The sequence below is a fragment of the Centroberyx affinis genome, unplaced genomic scaffold (genome assembly GCF_046629955.1).
Source record: "Centroberyx affinis isolate AG114_WGS23_722 - 3 ecotype Tasmania unplaced genomic scaffold, CSIRO-AGI_Caff_v1 ptg001290l_1, whole genome shotgun sequence".
NCBI lineage: Eukaryota > Metazoa > Chordata > Actinopteri > Beryciformes > Berycidae > Centroberyx > Centroberyx affinis.
This window is the reverse complement of record NW_027279796.1, coordinates 1-21,897: the sequence shown is the minus strand read 5'-3', so window position 1 is coordinate 21,897 and position 21,897 is coordinate 1. Positions and strand designations below refer to the sequence as shown.

Genomic DNA, 21,897 nt, shown 5'->3' with positions numbered 1-21,897 from the left:
CGTTGAATGTAGCTCATACAAAACCATCGCAATTCATCGTCTTCGCATACGACGCACTTTCCATTCAAACATTTATATTTTTTATTATGTAGCTCATTCACCAACCATATCTGCAACATCTAAAAATATATATATCAACGTACAATCCTGTTCTCTGCCATATATATTTTTTTTTAATTTGGGGTTTTCACATTTAAAGAGGTTGTTTTGAATGTGTTGAATGTTGCGAAACGAAATCCGACTGACAGTTTGTGACGCCGTCCAGCGACACGTCAACCACACGGAAGAAGAGCTCTGCCCAGACAGCTCAGCTGCCACAGCATTGCTGAAATAAGGACCGCAGTCTTGTCGAAATGGGTGAGGATTTAACTTACTGATGAATAAAATATCAGTTTGTCCATTAACTAAAACCTGAATGTGTGTGTATATATAGACATATGTCTGTTTTGTACGCGATTATTCTTTTGTCTGCTCCACCTACGCGAAATCTAACTGGGTCGCAGTATTGCTAGCTAGCCAGCTAATGTTAACTATTTACAGGAGGTACGACGCGTTGGACAGTTCCCAAATATTTTGCCTTTCCTTACAAGCTATTTATTTTCTAATATCCAAATTTAGGTATTGAGCGCATCAGTGACATGACAACTTCCAACCTCTAGCTAATTTCGTCATGCTGTGGTGACTGTAGCTAAGCTAACTCAACCAGTTCAACCACTTGAAGGATGCTGAGAGTGGCTATACAAATAAGGAAACATGACAGCTTGTAAATAGTTATAGTTGTAAAATAGCTTACTTTTTTTTTTTTTTACTTGATTTTATTTTGTTTCTTTTTACTGTTCTCACAGTTCTCATTGCTTTTATTTACTGTTGTTTTACTGCCACTGTTTTCTTCTTTTACTGTTCAGTTGTCATTGCTCCTGTTTCCTGTTGTTTTATTACCACTGTATCCTCTTGTTTGATGTTATTCTGCTCTGTAAAGCACTTTGTAAACCGTTTTTTTTTTTTTTATAGAAAAGTGCTATACAAATCAATTTTATTATTGTTATTATTACTTCAATTTCATCGTCTTCAATCAATATCATGATAATCATAAGGATTTTTCTCGATATCAGTATATATCACGATATGGTTCATGTATGTTAAATAATCATCATAATTAATATTCATCTCATTGAACCGAATGGTAACGTTAGGTGTGATGTCAAACAAAACAGAAATATTCAAATAATATTCCTACCATACCTCATTTTATGAGAGTTTTTAAGTAAAATTTGCTTGTCATCATCAATTTAGACAGCAGAAATGTGTGACGATATTAAAATATCTTCATATCATCATGATATGATTCCACTGAAAGACGATAAACGATAATATTGAATTATCACCCAGCCCTAGTCACACTCTCTTCTCTCTCTTCTTCCCCTGAATGTGTGTTCTCCAGGTGGTTTCTTCTCCAATCTCTTTTCGGGCCTGTTTGGCACCAGGGAGATGAGGATTTTGATCCTGGGTTTGGACGGCGCAGGAAAAACCACCATCCTGTACCGGCTGCAGGTCGGAGAGGTGGTCACCACAATCCCCAGTATGTGCTGCTTTTCTCTTTTTCACCCAGGCTTGTCTACTGTTCATCCCTATAAAATGTAGATTGTAAAATCACTGACAAGTACATCTGATATTTACAGTTGTGCAGATCCAGCTTTGCTTTTCATGTGCTTATAAATACAATGACCAGTGATCCCTAGACAAGTGCTTCTACATGGAGAGGCTGATAAACACGTGCACCTGCTCTTCTTCTGAGCCTGTGATAAAACACAATTGTTTTGGTTGGAGAGAAGCAAGACTGGCGGCTCCATTTTACTAACTGTTGCCCGAAAAAACAGGCTGTATAGACCAGAGGTTCACTGGTTTTACGTGTGCAGATTTTCAGTTTATTGGCTCTGACAGCTCATTGGTGTACTGAACACCACAAGTCTGCAACACAAACCTCTCTATATTTGTGTGATGTATATTAGGGCTGAACAATTAATCAAAATTTGATCGAAATCGCAATATGGCCTACTGTAATTTTCAAATCGCAGGAGGCGCAATATTTGTTAAAGGCGAAATGTGTGTCAAAATATCATTTTAAATTAAATATTGTCGTGCTGTAGAGATGTCCTGGCCTATACATCATATTCTACAGACTTAAGAAAACATCTTTGTTTGGTACAGATCCCCGCAAAAATCACACCATAATCATTTTAATACGTTTTTCAATGAAAATGAGAATAATGATGTAAAAATTATCACTCCCTCTAATATCGCAAATCATATCGCAATTGTAATATCAGTCAAAATAATCGCAATTAGATATTTTTTCAAAATCGTTCAGCCCTAATGTATATGCTGCTTACTAGGCTTGTAATAGTTGCCCATTTGAGAGTCTTTGCGGAACTGATTAGCATATTTATAATGAAGACAGAACATTGATTTAAGCCATGTACTGAGGCCGACCCTGACTCATTAGTTAAAGGGAAGAAATTAGAAAACAAACAGTATTGACTATTGCACTTGTTGTAAATCGAAAGAGGCTGCAGTGTCTTATCAGAGGGAAAGATTTCAGAAGACCTACCAAACAAAGTATTCTGGTGTTGTGCCAAATCTAATCCGTGCAAAGTCTAAGATTTAACCTCTTTTTTTTTCTCTTCCACTATCTTCTGACATTCCATAGCCCTAAAATAGAAATTCTGTCAAGAAAAAAAAAAGGCTGTGTCTGCATGTACTGCAGTCCATATCACAACTGCAGTACTCAGCAGAAAAATCTCTTCCATCCCAATAGCTACTCTATCCAGAATTAGATAGTGGGTATTATTAAACTCATGCGCTCTGCCCTCACTGTACTGTTTGGATTTCTCTGTGCGCAGCCATCGGTTTCAACGTGGAGACAGTGACATACAAGAATCTCAAGTTCCAGGTGTGGGATCTGGGAGGACAGACGAGTATCAGGTAGGTGTAACAAGAAGAAAGTAGAAGACTGTGGTTGTACTGGGCAGCTCCCACGTGTGACTGTGTGTAAATGAATGTGAAACAGGGCGTTGCTGGAAAAGAGCAAGGCTGCTCAGTCGACAATCCCTGGATAATGGGTTGAAAACAGAACTGGATAAAAGTAAAAAACAAACAAAAACGAATGAGCATTTGAATTTTGTCAGACATGATAAATCTGTGATATTTCACTTTGAATGTGCGTTTTTGTTGCTGTACATAACCTCAGCATTAGTCTGTGAGTTTATCTACTGTAGAGACTTGAAGTCGGTACCAGTTTTTTACTTTTATCATGATAATGTAGTCTGAAATGCATACTAACATCTACAAACAAGAAAAGTAGATCCAGGTAATGCTATTCTACTCTGTGTCCCAGATCTTACTTATCAAGAAGTAATTTTGCCTGTTTGCAATTATCAGTGTGGAGAGCTGGGGAACTGAAGTGAAAATGTTGACTCAAAGTTAAATTTTGCTTTAATGCAGTTGTCTGATATGTGTAGATTAGATAATAATAGGCTGTCGGTGGCATTAGAAGTGACGAATGGTAAGCAAAGCATATGGTGGCATCTGTCTCTCCAAAAACATGAGGAAAAACAGGCGGTGTGAGATGCTAATGCTTGGGACTTGCTCTGTTTGAATATATTTAAGATTTAGGATTTTCTCAGACAGCGATTCGTGAGACCAGCGATTCTGCGCAGCATCATCTCTCATCATCTCTCTCTCTCTCTCTCTCTCTCTCTCTCTCTCTCTCTCTCCCCCAGGCCCTATTGGCGGTGTTATTACTCTAATACAGATGCAGTCATCTACGTCGTTGACAGCAGTGACCGCGACAGGATGGGCATCTCCAAGTCCGAGCTGGTGGCCATGCTTGAGGTACGTGGGCTAGTTGTGAACTCCGGACTGGAAATTTGAATCTAGTGTGACCTGGGAAGATTTCCTTATATACTGCAGTTGAGCCTGGGCGGTCTAGCTTTTCCTAAACCTAAAGCCCTTCATTCATTGAGAAATAATTACTATTAAAGCTGCACTATGCAAGATTGTTATGCAAGAATACACCTGTCTTATTAGTTTAAATCACAAAGTGGGGCTGCAATAGAGGGAATCTACAAGGTCTCAACTAGTGGGGATGCTTTTCTCTATTTGGCCAAATGAAATCCTGGTGTCAGGTATGGACAGTTCTCCACCCACAGGAAGTGCCAAATCGAAAATGAAGAGTGAAATCCAAACTGTCTCCTAAACAGCAGTGAGCAGCGCTCCGTCCAGAGAAAGCTGGACTCACCAACGTTAGATCTTTTCCTCATAATTATTTAGAAGCTCAAATTATTCAAACAGTTGCCTCTCGCTGCCATTTGGAGCCGCCAGAGTTGCCTAGTAAGACTTTAACAAGGCAAATTAGATCTAGGGATTTGATTCTGTCTCCTGGGTTTTACATTTCAAGAAGTAATTTTCCGGCTGTGTGTTGTATTCAGGAGGAAGAGCTGAAGAAGGCGATCCTGATGGTGTTTGCCAACAAACAGGACATGGAGCAGGCCATGACGCCCACTGAGGTGGCCAACTCCCTGGGCCTCCCCGCCCTCAAAGACAGGAAATGGCAGATCTTCAAAACCTCAGCCACCAAGGGCACAGGGCTGGAAGACGGCATGGAATGGTAGGACCCACAAAAAAAAAAAAGATCACACCCTTAATATTTTTGATACATTTCTGATACATTTTCTTCAATATAATTACACTACGAGTCAAAAGTTTGGACACACCTGATTGAATGTACTATGTTTTTCATTATCTTAAAGCCATTTTGGTCTAAAGGCTTTTGCTTAAATGCTTGAAATTTGTTTCTTAGACAAATATAAATAGTGAAGTTGATGCCTGTTTATGAATTTCTTTCCAAAGCCTTTGCCTTTCCATCAAGGCAAAGGGCGGCTACTTTAAAGAATCTAAAATATAAGATAGTTTTGATTTGTTTAACACTTTTTTTGGTCACTGCATGATTCCATTTGTGTTATTTCATAGTTTTGATGTCTTTACTGGTAGTGTGCATTACACTCAACCCTCTTCAGTGTCACATATTGCACAACATGTTATCTGTGTTTCCTGTGTACCAAGGCTGAATTATATTTGCTCTCCGTCTCTCTCCATGCAGGCTGGTGGATTCCCTGAAGAGTCGGCAGTAAAGACTGACACTCAAACACACACCCATACAATCTCTGTATATACTCCTGACCCTTGACCCCTCTGTATGAAGCCTCCTGACTGAGCCTCTTCAGGACCAGTGACTGCACTCCTGCCCCCCCACCCCCCTCCACCGTAAACCCTAAACCCCCACCCACCTGAAGCCTTGGCCTAGCCCTCCCAATGCCTAACGCCTTTCAAGCCTGGGACTGAAAAGCAAAGGCTGCAGTAACATCTGGACTGGGCACACACACACACACACTACCCATTTCTCTCTCTATGCTGGTGGTACATGTGAAGAGGTTAGATAGCTGTAGGACTGCAGTGATGGATGAGCAATCCATTAAACCGCAGCATATCCACCTTTTTGTATGTTTGGGAAATGCTCACCTTTAAAAACAGTAATTTGATAACTGAAGAATTCCTATACACCTGCGAACAGACATTTATGTTAAATGTTGATCATTTTCTGAGCAGTTTGTAATAGTGTAAGCACTGACATAACTTATGATGGCTTGAGAGGGATCAATAAAGGAAGCCCCTGCACGGCGTTTTTTGAAATCCGGTGTCTTCGTTGGACACCAGAAATGCAGCTTGAAGCTCGTTATTCTCCCTGAGGGAAATTGCTTGACACAGTCACATGATTTGCAAATAGAGAAGCTGTTTAGCCAGAAGATGATTAGCAGCTGACGAGCAACAGTGTCAGCGACAAGACGGCTGAATGAAGATCCACTGGGAGGCAGCGCTTTCCTAGAAAATGTACAAACGTCTTCAGCATCTGACAGTGGCAAAGTCAGTCCCAGTCCTGAGCTGAGCAGCCAGAGAAGAGGACATCATCGCTGCTTGATTGCCAAGTTATTAGACTGTAATTATTCACATTATACTGGACTAGCTCTACAGGGTTGAATTCCATTTTTAGTTGAGTGTGAAAGGGCTCCATTTGAAATCCAACTTCTGATAAAATGCCTCTTTGTACACAATCTGCTGTCTTCTGTTTCAGATGAAATGTTTTCTTTCTCTTTTGGAAATGGGTCAACGAAGAGAATTTGACTCCAGATATCCCCTGGCCTCCCCAAGTGTTACTGCAGCCCATGCTGGTTTTGTACTATAGTTAGGCTGATGCAACCTCTTGTATTTCTACTGTTTTTTTTTTTTCCTCCATTTCAGTTTGTGTGGTTTTTAATTTTTTTTAAGATAATTTAGTAGTCAAGGCCTTTTTCCTTTGAAATCCATGAGTGCAGCTTTGGCATGTTAGTCATTTAGTTACTGAACACTAACTGTTTGATTGTCTGCTCAAAGTTTTATGATCGCATATTTATATTTGCTTGTACAGTGAAAATGATTCACAGTAAAGATTGCTATCAGTGATTGTACCATTTTGTATCAAGACTCTTACATTATCAAACTGTGGCATTGTAGGCAAGTGTGAATACTATGACAAATGATCAGGGAACGTATTGGATCTTTAATTAAAAAACAAAACAGGAGTTGTACATTTAACTGCACAGTATATAAATCTCAAGACAATTCTACACTCAGTTCCCAATACAAAAAAAACAAAAAAAACAAAAATGGAGCTCCACTCAACTGCAATATTTGATCTGCAATTCATATGAATGAATTTCATCAGTCATACCCAGGCTTCCTGCTGTGTAACAGGATACAGCTGCTCATCTTACACCATGATATCACATTTCTGCATCATTTTATGCCTTTTACACACACACACACACACACACAAGGATGTTGGATCTCTAATGAAGAAAAGATGGGTTATATTGCAGTCAGTTTACATGGGTGGGTGGGGGTTACACAGCGTCCTTGCTAGCACACACACACACACACACACCCAGGTGGAACGTCTGTTTTGTGTCACGGCTGGCCTGATGGGATGTTTGCTATGTCAACTGGCATATCCGCCCTGCTGTCAGCCAACTAAATTACTAAGAATTATAAATATCATAATAGTAACAGCCATGAATAGAGACTGGTAGCATCTTTAGCCGGTTAGCTGCAGCCCAAAAGAACCTGGACATGCCCCGCTGAAAAGAAAGGCAACAGGAATTATGAGCCTTAGAAAAGATTGTAGTTCTGTGTGAGGTTTGGAAGCGGATGATTCTGCGTACAAGTCTGTGACATGTAAACTGATAAGTGAATATTTATGACTTTCCCCATCCTCCTAACCCATGTTTATGATCACATTTGGTCTGATGCATGACTTGAGAGGAGAATCGCCTGTAGACCCAGCAGACCAGGAGGATCTACTGTAATACCGGGCAGACCAGGGCAGCTCGAATCCCCATCTAGTGTTCTTGATTTTACAGATCTAGCTCTTTGCCACGCTCACTGCACCATGGCCAGGTCTTTGAGCGCATGGCTCCTGTGCTTCTTGGCTTTATAGCCGGGCCGCAGGAACTCGATCTTCCTCTTCTTGGCCTCGATCTTGTTCTTGTGCTTCTTGAGCTTCTTCTTGGCGGCGATGTCGGGGTTCGCCACCGCCTGGGGGAGAGAGAGAGTGGAGGGAGAGCAGAGGACAAATGTAAGGCGAGGAAGGAACAGAAGGTGCAAGACGGCTTCCAGTTTGGTATAATGATGACTGGGAGTTGTGTGTGTGTGTGTGTGTGTGTGTGTGTGTGTGTGTGAGCGCTTCATAAATTTTCTTGGCAGGGTGGATAGGTCTCGGCCACAGCATTCAGAGCAAAGTGATGTGGAAGCCATACTAATTAAACGCTTTAGGAGGTGCAGGAGTTTGTTAAACCAGGATGGCCAATCCACCTATTCACTGTAAGGGGAAACTTAGGGGTGTGTGTGTGTGTGTGTGTGTGTGTGTGTGTGTGTGCATATGGTTTATGTGTGTTGCATGTGCTGGCACGTGTTGGTGTGTGCTTAAAAGTCTGGCACGCCTCCTTGTTTTGAAGCATTTTGTCGAATTGAATTTCTAATAATGATTTCGCTCCAACTTATTTGTTCATTTGTGGGTTTCTCTGTAGAGACAGACGGAAGTTTCAAAACTTCAATGATCTCTGTGGGGATATTTATATATTGCAGCAGCAGGTGATAAAATATAGGTAGGAATAAGACAAATATTGAGTACAGAGGATAATAAATAATTCCAGGAAAAAGATTATAACAACTGAATTGATTGGAAAATAATCCAGAAAATAAATAGGAATGCAGACACAGCCATTTCCATTGTTGGTGTACAAATGGAAGAACAAATATATAGTAATGTGTCCTGACGTGAAAATGTGGATTGTAAGCTATTCACATTAACATTATCAGATTTACAGATGGATGGTATAAAAGTCAATAAACTGAATCTAATTGTGTGTGTGTGTGTGTGTGTGTGTGTGTGTGTCCATACCTGCATGGCCCTGTGTCGTTTTCGTGCTGCTCGTCTCAGAGAAAACTCCTTCTGCACGGAGGAGAAGGCCAGTGAGAATCTCTCCAGCCCCACCTGCCTCTTCAGCAGCTCGATCAGCTCCTGCGCCAGGTTCTTCAACGTGGGATCTGGACACAGACACAGATGGGCAGAGGTCAGAGGTCAGAGGTCAGCGTCCGGGGAATTAAAGTCACAATTCATTTTTTGTTGAACATTTTTTGCTGTTTAGCCTCCGTAAAGAGTGAAGGAGTGGATGACTGTAAATACTGGCTGCCCTGGGGATCCATTACCACTGCCAGTATTCAGGCTTTTTTCCACCATAACAGGCAAAATTATTCCTTGAAAATTAGACCCTGGACAAAGAATGGAATATTGCCAAGATCTATGTTTGCAGGTACATTGCAAGCATGAATTTTAGACTAATTTTTCAAAACAAAAATGAGTGAACGGTGGTGACTGCAGGCTCCCAGACAGACCAATATTGAAGATTAACCATTCAGGAACCCACAAACAGTTGTACATGTAAAAGAAAACTGAATTGACGTTTTGAATTGTAATTGAATTGTAACTAGGGCTGCAACTAACGATTATTTTCATTGTTGATTAATCGATTAGTTGTTTGGTCTATAAAATGTCAGAAAATGGTGAAAAATGTGGATCAGTGTTTCCCAAAGCCCAAGATGACGTCCTCAAATGTCTTGTTTTGTCCACAACCCAAAGATATTCAGTTTACTGTCATAGAGGAGTAAAGAAACCAGAAAATATTCACATTTAAGAAGCTGGAATCAGAGAATTTTGACTTATTTTTCTTAAAAAATTACTCAAACCGATTAATCGATTATCAAAATAGTTGACAAATAATCGATTAATCATTGCACAGTTATTTTGTTTATTTTGTACAGTTATTTCATTCACTAAACACTTGAAAATGGTACCATGCTTCAAGTTGTTTCTTGGTGTTTCTGCACTGGTGATGTTACATTTCAGAAACTGGGTGAAATATTCTGTAGGTCTATCTAACAATCCTCAAGTTTGAAGATGTATTTACTAAGAAGGATTTTTTACAAATCTGTATTACTGATGTCCCCCATATGATGTGAATGCGACAGGTGTAAAAGCCGCAGCAGGACAGTTACCTTGGTCAGCGTAGGTGCTGTCCAGCTCCCTGTACAGCGGGGCGATGATGGTGGTCAGATACGGGCCGAGCCGCTCCTTCCCCAGGTCCATGGCGATCGCCCCCAGGAACTTAAACACACACGTTCTCTACAGGAGAGAGGGGGAAGGGGAGGGGGAAGGGGATGAATATCTAATGCATGAGCAAGTGAAATGGCCTTGTAACTGTAACACTAGAAAGGCTGAGCTGTAGCTGTTTTGAATATTAGGATTTAAATATCAAAATCTCCCTCCATGACTTTTCCTAGAGCGATTTTCTGTACAAATCAGCATTGTAAGATGTTCAAAATCAAGGAAGGAAATAGTAGTTCTGATATTATATTTATCCTCTTGATTGCTTGTTGGCTTTCTCTGAGAAACTCTAAATTCATTGACCAAATGAATGCTCTATTAGGCATTAATTTCCCATATATGGATTATATTTGGGCAGCCTGTTTAAATAAACAGCTGACCAAGTAAAGTTTTGTTTTATATTTATTTTGGTGATGTGATGCACTAAACTGGTGTTCAAACTCATTGATTTAGTTTACAAACCCCCCCCCCCCCCCAAACGATTTAAAAGACTGAAGGTGTATTAGTGAACTACAGCAACCATAACTGATTGTGCCTATGACATATGCATGGTAGCCAAATGATTGTTGATGTTGTATGTTGAGGAGGTAAACTATTAAATTTGCTTCACATAACTAGCAGTAATTAGATGAGAGTATAACAGTCTGCTAATGTTGCAGTAAGTTAGACAATGCTAGCCTTAGTTATAGTTCAGAAACTTTAGTTAAGAAACTTTAGTGCCTGAACAGATACTGAGCTAGCTAAATGAAATGTTAATTAAAATGCAGCCTACACACACACACACATTCTCATGCATCTTCAAACTTCTAGCATTTAAAAAAAATGACACTGATTGGCCTAATGGGGGTGCTATAATTAAAGGTCAAAATGCAAAAGGTGATATCTGGTCCGATTTTGACAAAACTTGGAGGGATGATGCATTTTGGCACTGTGTTGTGGTGTTTGAAAAAAATACACAGATTGGCCTGATGGGGGCGCTACAAATATAGGTCAAAATTTCAAACTCTGAAAAGCTGTAACTGCTACACCACTGGTCTGATTTTGATAAAACTCGGAGGGATGATGCAGCTTGTTAGTGACTGGCCCAAGGGATGCCTGCATCATTCATTGGGAATGTGTTGTCTGTATGTGGTGTGATGTGTGTGTGTGTGTGTGTGTGTGTGTGTGTGCGTGTGCATGCGTACCTTCAGTGGTACTTTGGGAGTGTTGGCCGCCTCTCTCTTGGCCATCAGCGACAGCTTCTTCATCATCCACAGGAGGGAAGGAGGCCGGTCATCCTTGTCGTCCTCTTCCTCGTCCTCCTCCTCTTGTTTCTCCTCCCTCTCCTCTTCATCTCCCTCTTCCTGCTCTTGTTTCTCCTCCCTCTCCTCTTCATCCCCCTCTTTCTCTTCCTCCTCTTTATGTCCGTCCCCGTTCTCCTTCTGCCCCTCCTCCCCCTGCTCAACCTCCTGGGGGGAAGCGATGTCAGACTCGGGGGAAACGAGGTAGATCACCTTGGCGACGAACAGCAGGTTCTTGATCACCTGCAGAGGGGGGCGGAACACGGCTGTCAATCAAGTCTCATTTGATGATGTCATATCCTATCTATGAACAAAATATGACAATCTATATGATTTTAACTCTGTTTTGACAGGTTTGTGTACCTGCTCTCCTGACGCTGTGTCCAGGAACTTGGACTGGAGCTGATGGCAGAAAGACAACACCAGCTCTCTCATCTGGAGGAAGGAAGGAAGGGAGAAAGGGAGGGCAAAATAAAGCGGATAAAGAAGGGAGAGAAACAAGAAGATAAAATGAAAATGTTCTGATCCTTGAGAGAAGGCTGCGATGGAACTGGGGTCTAACTCGCTGTGTGTGTTGTGGTCCTGCATGGCGTTTCGACTGAGTGGCTAATGACTGAATTTTCATTATGGGGTGAACTATTCCTTTATGTTTGACTTGACCAAGGACCAAATTTGACCCTGCTGAGGTAAAATGGCTACAGATGACAGTCCCTGGCCTCACCTTCTTGTCCAGGTTGCTGGTGATGAAGGCCGTGGCCACCGGACGAGGCGAAGCGTCGTCTCCCTCTCCTCTCCACACGGCGATCAGCTGCTCCGGCTGGTGGCCCGCAAACAGCTGGCCAAAGAGCTGCGAGGCTGTTAGCCAAACCCAGCAGTGAGGGTAGCGCAGGTGGGCTTCAATGTGACCTGCAGGTGCAACAGCAAATGGGGAAAAAAAGTGAGTGTGAGTCTCAGGAAAGGCAGAGGGCAAAGAGAGAGAGAAGGCGAGAGAATGTGTGTGTGTGTGTGTGTGTGTGTGTGTGTGTGTGTGTGTGTGTGTGTGTGTGTGTGTTGGTCCCTTACCCCAGATACTACAGAGTGTGTCGTGAGGCTTGCTGAGCTCCAGCAGGCTGCAGTGTTTGGTCAGTTTGGTGATGAGAGTCAGGTAACTGAACAGCAACCTGTCTGCTCCCTTCTCATCCTGCTCCTCCTCTATCTGAGAGAGGGAGAGAGAGAGAGAGAGAGAGAGAGAGAGGGAGAGAGAGAGAGAAAGTTTTACAGTTACAAAGCTTTTCCATGTTTTTTTTGTTTTTTTTTTACTTCTCCTATGGTCCCATGGTGGCAAAATCGGCAGACCTGGGTCAAATAGTATTTTAAAATATTTCTTCTTTTGCCCTACTTAAAGGGCCAGATGGGTGGAGTTTGTCACATGTATTGATATTTAGCACCGGGCCAAATTCATCCAATCAGAGAATGTTGTCTGAAAGTTACCAAAATACTGTTCTGTGAATTCTAACTTGCCTACACAAAAGCAGAAATGTACTAAAACGCAAACCCCACCCACCTGGTAAAACAAACTTTGAGAAGTATTTAATTATTTAACCCCGGTCTGATCTGGGCAAACAGCAAGAGAATTTCCCTACAATCACATTATTACAATATTACAGAACTTAAATGAAAACAACAAAGAAGATGGCGTAACCATGCTGACTCACGTCTTCGTAGTTGTCGGGGTGGATTTCTTTTTCTATGAGAGGCAGCAGGTCTTCCACCCGCCGGGCAAAGTTCTCCCCCTCCACCTCCACAAACAGACCACAGACCTGAGCCCCGAGACGCCGCAGGTTGGCCTGAGGGGAAAGGTCAGAGGTTAAAATCTTATCCAAAATGGTTAATCATGCCAATACCACCTGATGTCCAATATGACATGTGGCATTTGTACTGCGCAAGTTTTGAAATTTGTTGAATTTTATTTCTGTAAATATTTTTGTTCCACGTCGTTTGTAGGTTATTCTGTCTAATTCAGTTCAAACTTCGCTGCCCATAAAGGGAAATTTTCAGACAGGGCTTGCAGTAAAACCACACAATAAAAACCACACCATAAAAAGACAATAAAAACACATAACATCAAAGTACAATAAAAAAACATAACATAATTTGATACGACCATATAAGGAGTCAATAACTCCATACGACGCTTTTGAAATCGCTCACCAGTGGAAAATACTAATTTCTTTTACAGCCAATAAAGGTAATTGATTTGAATACAATTATGGGAAAATTTGTTTCCCCAGTGGTTGTGTGTGTGTGTCTGTCTGTCTACCTTTTCTGCACTCAGCCAGGTTTTGACGAGGGAGAACAGGGTGTTCTGGTGGTTCAGGTCCAGCTGGCCCAGCAGGGCCTTGATGGCCATGGCGGCCATTTTCTTACAGCGTGCCGAGTCGTCGTTGACCACGGCGAGGGCCAGGGGGGCGAAGAACAGGCCGCTGTGCTGCAACAGCAGGTTCTGCACAGGGAAAGACACACGATTCAGCGTTTCTCCTACGTTTGTTCAGCAGTGGTAAAACCTACCACTGCTGGAAAAGAAGCCCTACTTACAAAGACAATGGAAAGATCATCGTCTGTCATTTTTGTTTAATCAAATCAAAAGGAATAATAAATTGAGTTATTCTTGGAGAACAATTGACAAAGCCTTCATATTGAAAAGCAACGTGTTTCGGTTGCAGTAGCCTTCATCAGGGTTACAGGATTGCATGCATAGTCAAAAGTGAGCATTGCTGAAACGCATTTTTACTTTCATATGAAAACCATTAACCATTAAAACCTTGTCAACTGTTCTCTGAGAATAGCTGAATTCTTTCATTCCTTCGGTTCCTTTTGATTCTTACACCTTTTTAGGCCTTTGTTTAATCAAATCAAATAAATACTGATGAACTACAATACATAGATCAAGACAAAGAGAAACTTTTTTCAGTATGGTGTGTCACCACAGCAAGAAAGTTAACAACACTGATAGAAAATGAAATTAAAATAACTACAGAGGAACGACAGAAGAGGCATTTTTAACTGCTGCTAGTACTGGAGCCGATTTGTGGGATTGAAACCAAGAACAAGGATAGTGAATTTGGGAGCGGAAGTGTGGCAAAGTTAAAATCTCTACTTTTAAATTTCATACATGTGATGATGACAAGAGTGTGTGCATGTGTAGAGCAGTTCAACCCAAAACCCAAACCTACAGCTCCACAGTTTTTACAAAGTCTTTCACTAAAACCTTAACGAGTCTTAACCAATGAGTGTCAATCCTCATTGGTGAGATTTATTCACAATATCAGAGAGTAGAGGGGTTGCATCTGTGAGAGCGTGGGAGTGGTTATTATGGATTGTATGTGAATATGTGTATATCTGTACATGTAAATGCATACTTGAGGGAAGGTTTGGAAGGTGTAGGCTGATACTCTGTGTGTGTGTGTGTGTGTGTGTATGGGTGTGTGTGTGTGTTTGTGTGTGTTTTCACCTTAGGAAAAGTCTGGAAGATGTAGGCCAGCATCTCCAGGACGGACTCCCTCCCGGTGTCGTGTTCGTAGGTCAGCTGGGCAACAACGAAGTACAGGTGCTCTCTCAGCTTCTTCCCCAGCGGGTAATCCAACAGGTACTTCATGTAGATCTGCTCAGCAGCAAACACAAAGACACTTTCACCTTTACTGGACAAGTACGTTACATGCAGCAGGAGGTTTTTCAAATATTGTTTTTATGTATCTGCTTTTTTAGGCCGTATACAGAGGATTAGGACAGGGAAAATGGAGCAGAGAGAGAGGGGTGACGAGGGACAAGGCTGTGCTTCTCTCTGTTTCTGTGTGTGTGTGTGTGTGTGTGTGTGTGTGTGTGTGTGTGTGTGTGTGTGCACCTGTCGACAGTGGATTCTGATCATAGCGTTGCTGCCAGTGACAGACAGCTTGGACACTTTCTTCATCACTTCCTCCATCTCTGGAACAACTAGCTTCCTGGACAGGATTGCCTGGAGGGGACGGAAATATACACACACACACACACACCACACACACACACACACACACAGGTCAGGAGGCTAGGTTTTTCATTATGCAGAAAACATGGTTAACCAATAGAAAGCAGCTAAAGGAGCTACAGAATGTTTGTTGATTGTTATGACAGTGAATTTCACTGATATTGAAATATTGATTTCACTGACTAAAAAATTCAACATTAAAAAGACTTTCTCTGGTGTCCTGAGGGAATTTGTAATCAATAATAATAATAATGATATTTTAGGATATTTTAGATTTTCAAATCAGTAAGCAAAGTCACAAAGGGCAAGAGTAAAATAGTTAAAATAAGACCAGAAAACAGTTAAAAAAAACCCCAATAAGACATAAAAAAACACTGAATTACAGCCACAGAGGCTAAACAAAGGCCAGTCTGAACAGATGAGTCTTCAGCTGCTTTTTGAAAGTGACAGAGTCAGATCTTCAAGTCCAACGCGCCACAGAAATTCATGACAAACAGACGAACAACATGTGGACCTGTGCTCCATCGTCTACCTTCAGCAGGCCGAAGGCGGTGGCCTGGCGAGACTGGTCGTAGATGTCCTCCTCGGCGTATCCCAGCAGCACCTGCAGCTGCGTCTCAGAGATCTTGTTGTTCTTCACGTTCTTCACCAGGATGGTGATGGACTGCGGGAGAGAGGGAGAGAGAGAGAGAGAGAGAGGGGGAGGCGGAGAGACATACAGAGTGAGAAAGGGAGGGGAGGGATGTGGGGGGAGAGAGAGAGAAAAAGAGAGACAGACAGGGAGAGGAGAGAGGAAAAAGAGAGAGAAGGGGAAAGAGAAAGAGAAAATAAGCTGATACAACTGGTTTCAACTGTTCAGTCTGACGCATGTAAGCGTGTGTGGTTAATCAAATGTGTCTTTAAGTGTGCTGTCTGTGTGTGTGTGTGTGTGTGTGTGTGTGTTTTATGAGTAGCAGTATTACCTTGAAGCAGTTCTGGACCAGGTGGTAGTTTTCCCCGCGGGCGGCTCCAGCCTTGGAATAATCCTTGAGCAGGACGAAGAGCTGCTTGGTCAGCTGGCCGGCGTTCTGCTCCACCGCCGGCAGAGGGAACTTCAGCAGCCAGGTGAACGCCACCAGGGCCTCCGTTATCACCTGGGAGGGACGAGAGAGAGAGAGAGAGAGAGAGAGAGAGAGAGGCAAAGGGTGGAGGAGAGGAGAGTGGAGGAGGAGAACACGTTCAAGTAAGGATGGGTCTCAATGAGCGCGTTTACATGCACTCTAGTAATGCGATAACGTGAAAAACCCTGGTTTACAGTTGGATTTCTCTCTTTAAGGAAGTGACGTAAAACTCAAACTTCTGGCCGGTTGTTTTGGATTTTGAACATGGCGCCGCACCTAGCTTATTTTCATATGGTCAGGCTTCTGTGTCTCATTACTTTACACTACTTACTGTTGCAAAACAGTTTAACAAACGCTCTCCTTATCATTATCATATTCTTCATCAGTGCAAAAGTGAGATTTGCTGCTTCCGGACAATTGTTCTTTATCTGGTGACGTTTGCACTTAAGCACAGATTGGGCAAAAACCTAGCTTTGTTAATCAGGCTTTTCATAATGCTTTTATCCGATTAAGGAAATTGCACTATGCTGTTTACATGAACACTTGAATAATCAGGGAATAAGTAATAATCGTTAGAAGAAACGCAATTGTAATGAGGAATCGGAACTGGCACTGGTACCGATCGACAGATGCTCATACTTGAGTGAAACTGAAATTCACAATTCAAATTCACATTCAAAATCAATACACACACACACACACACACCTTGACGTGCATGGAGTCGAGGCAGTCGAGCAGCAGCACCACGAAGGGGTCCAGCATCTCCAGAGCCGAGGCTTCAGACGACGTCACCTTGGCTTTTTTCAGACTCAGGTGGAGCAGCTGAGGAACACAAGGTTACACACACACACACTTCAGCACACACACTTCAGTTTTAGATTAACTTTTCCATGATTCCCAACCATGAACAATCTGATTCATGAGGTTTAAGGAGCTTCTTAATGTAATGGAAATCAGCAATACTACTCTAAGCAGGGAAGGGGAAAGTAAACAAGAAAAAATGAGAAATATTACACATTCCATATGTATTAGTTAACCACAACAAACAAAGTTATACTGAAAAAATACCGTTTAAAATACTGTTATATATCTAATTTTAAATCTGCACTAGGAAAGATTTTGAGGTAAAAATACACCCACCATATCAAAAATTAGAACAGTTATCTCTCGATGCCACTTGGGGCTTTGAATTAGTCGGTGTTTCCACAAATTGATGCCCATCTATCACAGCTAATACAGAGTCAATACAGAGGGGAAGAGTGTTTGTGGACGGAGAAGCTGGTCCTCCTCACCTTGAGGCCGGCGTCCACCAGGATGTGCATATTAGTGCGGCTGCTGACCGGAGCTTTCCTCCCCCCCCTCTTCGGGGTCGGGGGCAGGAGCAGGCAGCTGGGAGGGGGCAGCCGGGGGTCTGGGGGGGGCTTGGCCGACGCTTTGTCTCTGCAAATGCACACACACACACACAGACACAGTAAAAATGTACTCTGAACGTGTTCAAATCAACACTGTTCATATGAGTCCAATCAACTTATTGAAGTCCCCATGAAATGAACTCCTATTACTTTTAAAAATAATAATAATAATGATACATTTTATTTGTATACCGCTTTTCTAAATACTCAAAGACGCTTTACATAGTAGACGAGATACACAAAACAAATAACAGACAATATCAATGAATAAGACAGAGAATAAAACATTTCAAATAGGGAGAAGGACAAGAAAATTTAGATTAAAAGAGCAGGGGGCCGAAAAAGAGTTAGAGATTAAAAGCAGTTTTAAAAAGGTGTGTTTTAAGGAACACACCTGGAAAACACAGTATCTTTCATGGTGACCTCATGCTAAGCTAGTAGGCGTAAATATACATTTCTAACCAATAAAACCACCAGATTTTTTAATGTTTGTGTGTGTGTGTGTGTGTGTGTGTATGTGTGTGTGTGTGTGTGTGTGTGCCTACCGGTCTCTCTTGGTGAGCAGCGGCAGGCTCTGGCTGACCAGGCCGTGGCTCAGCAGCAGCACATCCTGGTGGCCCATGCCGCTGTTGGCCAGCAGACCCAGGATCAGCCGGCGCAGCACCGCACCCACCCGCCGACACACCTTCAGACTGGACGAAGTCTCCAGGATCTGGAGGAGGGAGGAGAGAGGGAGAGAGAGATGAGGAGTAGGGGGGTGTGAGAGGAAGACAGAGAGGGAGGAAGGGAGGGAAGGAGAGAGAGATATGGGACAGAGATTTTGTTAGAAGTGTCCTAAGTGCATCAATTTGTCTTTTGACAATGCCAACTACTGCTATTAACTAATGAAAACTACTATTAATGAAATCATTCAAATGAAACAGATGGATTCCTCAAAGTGAGACACTAATCAATGCCTGCCTTTTCTCCTCAGCAACATTTCACTATCATACATGATCATTCTAGGGACACAGGAATATTTTGTTGTATCATCATCAGGATGCCATGACTCTTATACTCCTTACTACTGATTGCTTGCAGAAACTGAAGTTTATTCTACTGCTGTACTTCACATGCTCTGGATAAGAGTGTCAGCTAAATGCCTACTCCTCCAACTAAAACAAAGTTTAAAAAGGAAGTGAGAACATTACTATGCCACAAAGTGAGAAGACAATTTTTTTTTAAATAACTTAATTTAGCTAGTGCCATGTATAGCCTATGATCTTGTGATTGTGTTTTTACAGTTGTGTTTTTTGTGTTGTATGTCAAGGCATTTTCCATCAAGGACCACAATGGAAATAAATGTTTTAACTATGCTTGGGTGATATCCAAAATTTAATATTGCGATGTTGTTCCACCAAAATATTGCGATATTATCACCATTCGCTACAGCAATATACAGTATATTTTGTTGTTTTGTATATTTTGTTTAGTTTGTTTTTTGGGGTATTTTATTTGATTTCTTCTAAATTACACAAAATTTCTAGATTATAATAATAATTATTATTATTATAGATACTATAATTGAAATTCGATCTTACTATTCAAGCACTGGAGGAAACAATGGCCATTTAGTATAATTTGCTCATACTTGCTACTTCCAGGAAAAGGGAAAAGGGAAAAGGGAACCCACTTGAAATAAAGTGACAGTTGTACATTCATTATTTTATCGTGTATTTGTTTATTTCCCAAATCAAACTAAATCCCTCCCTCACCTCCTTTAGCGGCAGTATCAGCTGGGTGACCCTCTCCTTGCCGCAGTACTGGGCCAGCAGCTCGTAGGAGTCCATGCTCTTGCTGTGCCGCGCCTCCATCAGCTTGGAGACGATCCCCTTCACCTCCTTCTCCTCGGCCACCGCCCCAAACAGCTCGTTGTTGAAGATCTGGGAGGAGGAGTGAAAAGGGAGAAAGACAAATGTGAAGAGAAACAGGGATGTAGTCAGAAACAAAAACAGCAGGAGGAAAAGAGGAAGATGAATGGTGATCTTCTATAAGAAAACTGAATATAATCAAATTCCTGGAGAGAGGATCATCTGAATCATATTTTGACCAAGGCTTTACACTGAATAATGGAGCTGTTCTTACCTCTACGAGCAGGTTCATGCACGGGTCCAGGTCTCCGCTCTTCAGGGTCGGACTGAGACACGACAGCAACTGGTAGACTGTGAAGGTCAACACATGGACCTGAGGGGACAGATACGGGTATTATGGTCATCAAAGGAAATGCAGGCACTTCTCACAACCATTTTCTTTTACTTCTACGAATCAGACATTGAGCTTATTAATTGACTTGATAAATATGGAACATATGAGAATATATTGCTCCTGGGCTGGGTGATATGGACAAAATTAATATCACGATAATCATAAGAAATGATTTCAATATACAATTATATCTGCTAACATATGCAAAATCACACTTTAAATAATCAAATTCATCGCATTGATCTGCATGGCAAGTATGACAAAACTCTCTAATATTCAAAAAATATTCCCTAATTCCCTTCAGATCCCATTTTGTGAAAGACTTTAAAAAGTATTTACTTTTTATCATTAATTTAGACAACAAATTGTGTATTGCAATAACTAAATATAATTATACTATCATATGATGATTCTATTGAATGGAATTCTGCATGTTATCTGGTCATGTGTGTGATTACATCTATGCATTTGTTTGTACGTGTGTGTACTTCTAGATTCTATGTTGTCTGGCTGTGTGTGTGTGTGTGTGTGTGTGTGTGTGTGTGTGTGTGTGTGTGTGTGTGTGTGTGTGTATGTGTGTGTGCTCCTACCTGGTAGCCCTTGACCAGGATTCCGTGCATCTCTCGGAGCAGGTACTGCAGGTACCTGAAGCCCAGCGTCTCGATGATCTTCACCAGGGTTCCCCGCGCCACGTCACGGATCTCCTGGAAACGGTTCCTCAGCAGCACACACACCTTGATCAGGATGCTGGATAACACACACAAACACGCACAAACACACACACACACACAAAGACACAGACATTTACAAACAAACACATTCAAAATACACATACCATCACTCAAATGTCATATACTGTATGCATACAATACATCGATTTCTTCCTTGGTCTAATTGCCCCAAAATACAATCTATATGATCACATACATGTACAATAAATTGCATACAATCAATTACTGTGATCATGGGAAACTCTCTCCGAAAGAAAGCAGAGAGTAAAGGCTCCTATCAGTGATATCAACAAGAGAATTCTGGAACACTGTATTTGAGCTTTTACATCCACAATCCACATTGTTTTTATTGTGCCAATAATAGTTATGAATTTGTAAAAGTGTCCATTCCCAGTAATATCATGTTGGATACTGGGACAGTGTCTAAAAAGTTGGTTTGCTATTCATCATCAATTAATTCCGTGCAGAATTTGTGTCTTAATTGTGTTCAAAAAATACAAATCAAGACATGGAAATATCACATAAATAACATTAATTCTGTTTTAGGGGGGATTTGTTTTCACATAAAATTTAAACTCATCCACCATACAGAAATGCACACGCACGCGCACGCACACGCACACGCACACGCACACGCACACACACACGCAGACGCACACGCACACGCACACGCACACGCACACGCACACGCACACGCACACGCACATGCACACACACACACACACAGAGCTGTGTACCCAGGCAGGTTGGCCTCCATGATGTGTGGAGGTAGAGTCTGCATCAGTTTGACCATGGCGAAGGCTATGGGAACCCGTGCCACCTCCTCTTCCTTCACATCCTTCGACTTCACTGCCTTGTGCTCCTCGTCACGCTTCACCTAGAAGACACACACACACACACGCACACACACACACACACGCACACACACACACACATTAGACCTGCAGAGTCTTTTAAATTCCGAGCAAATCTTAGAATTTACAGCCACTTTCACTATTTTACAAGATATTAGATGTTTCAGAATAGATTAGGAGTCTACAAGATGGCTTTCTAAGTGCCAGTGTCAGTGTGTGTTCACGCCAAAGTGTGAGCCTACCTGTGAGTTAGTGTGTGTGTGTGTATGTGTGTATATAGTGTGTACCTTGGCAGTGAGACACTTCTGCAGCCGGGGCAGGACGCTGTCTTTAACGGTCCGGTGGATGGAGCTGATGAGGAACTCCAACTCCTCTTTGCTCTGCGGCAACCCGCTGGGCACCGCTGGCTGTTTGGGAGCCGTCACTGGTGCCTTGGCGTCACTGGTCCCCGTTTCCATAGA

The 21,897-nt window shown here is 41.9% G+C and overlaps 2 protein-coding genes across 2 annotated transcripts; one reads left to right on the top strand and one right to left on the bottom strand.

The window, feature by feature from the left end:
* The first annotated feature begins 270 nt into the window (after positions 1–270).
* arl1 (ADP-ribosylation factor-like 1) lies at positions 271–6,552 on the top strand. Its single transcript, XM_071525374.1, has 6 exons — positions 271–357; positions 1,442–1,579; positions 2,901–2,982; positions 3,780–3,891; positions 4,488–4,666; positions 5,159–6,552. Exons 1-6 carry the CDS (start codon positions 354–356, stop codon positions 5,187–5,189), a joined length of 546 nt encoding a protein of 181 aa, XP_071381475.1. The 5' UTR covers positions 271–353; the 3' UTR covers positions 5,190–6,552.
* Positions 6,553–7,366: 814 nt separating this feature from the next.
* On the bottom strand, positions 7,367–21,843 carry LOC139649071 (small subunit processome component 20 homolog; the record flags this gene model as incomplete). The annotated part of the gene is made up of 21 exons (XM_071525375.1): positions 7,367–7,686; positions 8,552–8,697; positions 9,706–9,832; positions 10,999–11,337; positions 11,458–11,529; positions 11,816–12,000; positions 12,157–12,289; positions 12,789–12,920; positions 13,394–13,576; positions 14,585–14,734; positions 14,975–15,085; positions 15,627–15,758; positions 16,057–16,227; positions 16,901–17,017; positions 17,488–17,635; positions 18,153–18,319; positions 19,362–19,529; positions 19,732–19,830; positions 20,442–20,598; positions 21,320–21,459; positions 21,724–21,843. Coding segments are annotated over 21 exons (3,153 nt in total), but the record flags the coding sequence as incomplete, so codon positions are not given.
* Between the last annotated feature and the right edge of the window lie 54 nt (positions 21,844–21,897).

Bases quoted from the DNA above. Each gene is read 5' to 3' on its own strand.
- arl1 (XM_071525374.1), top strand. The intron at 2,983-3,779 runs GTAGGTGTAACA...TCTCTCCCCCAG, and splicing joins GGAGGACAGACGAGTATCAG to GCCCTATTGGCGGTGTTATT. The intron at 3,892-4,487 runs GTACGTGGGCTA...TGTTGTATTCAG, and splicing joins AGCTGGTGGCCATGCTTGAG to GAGGAAGAGCTGAAGAAGGC.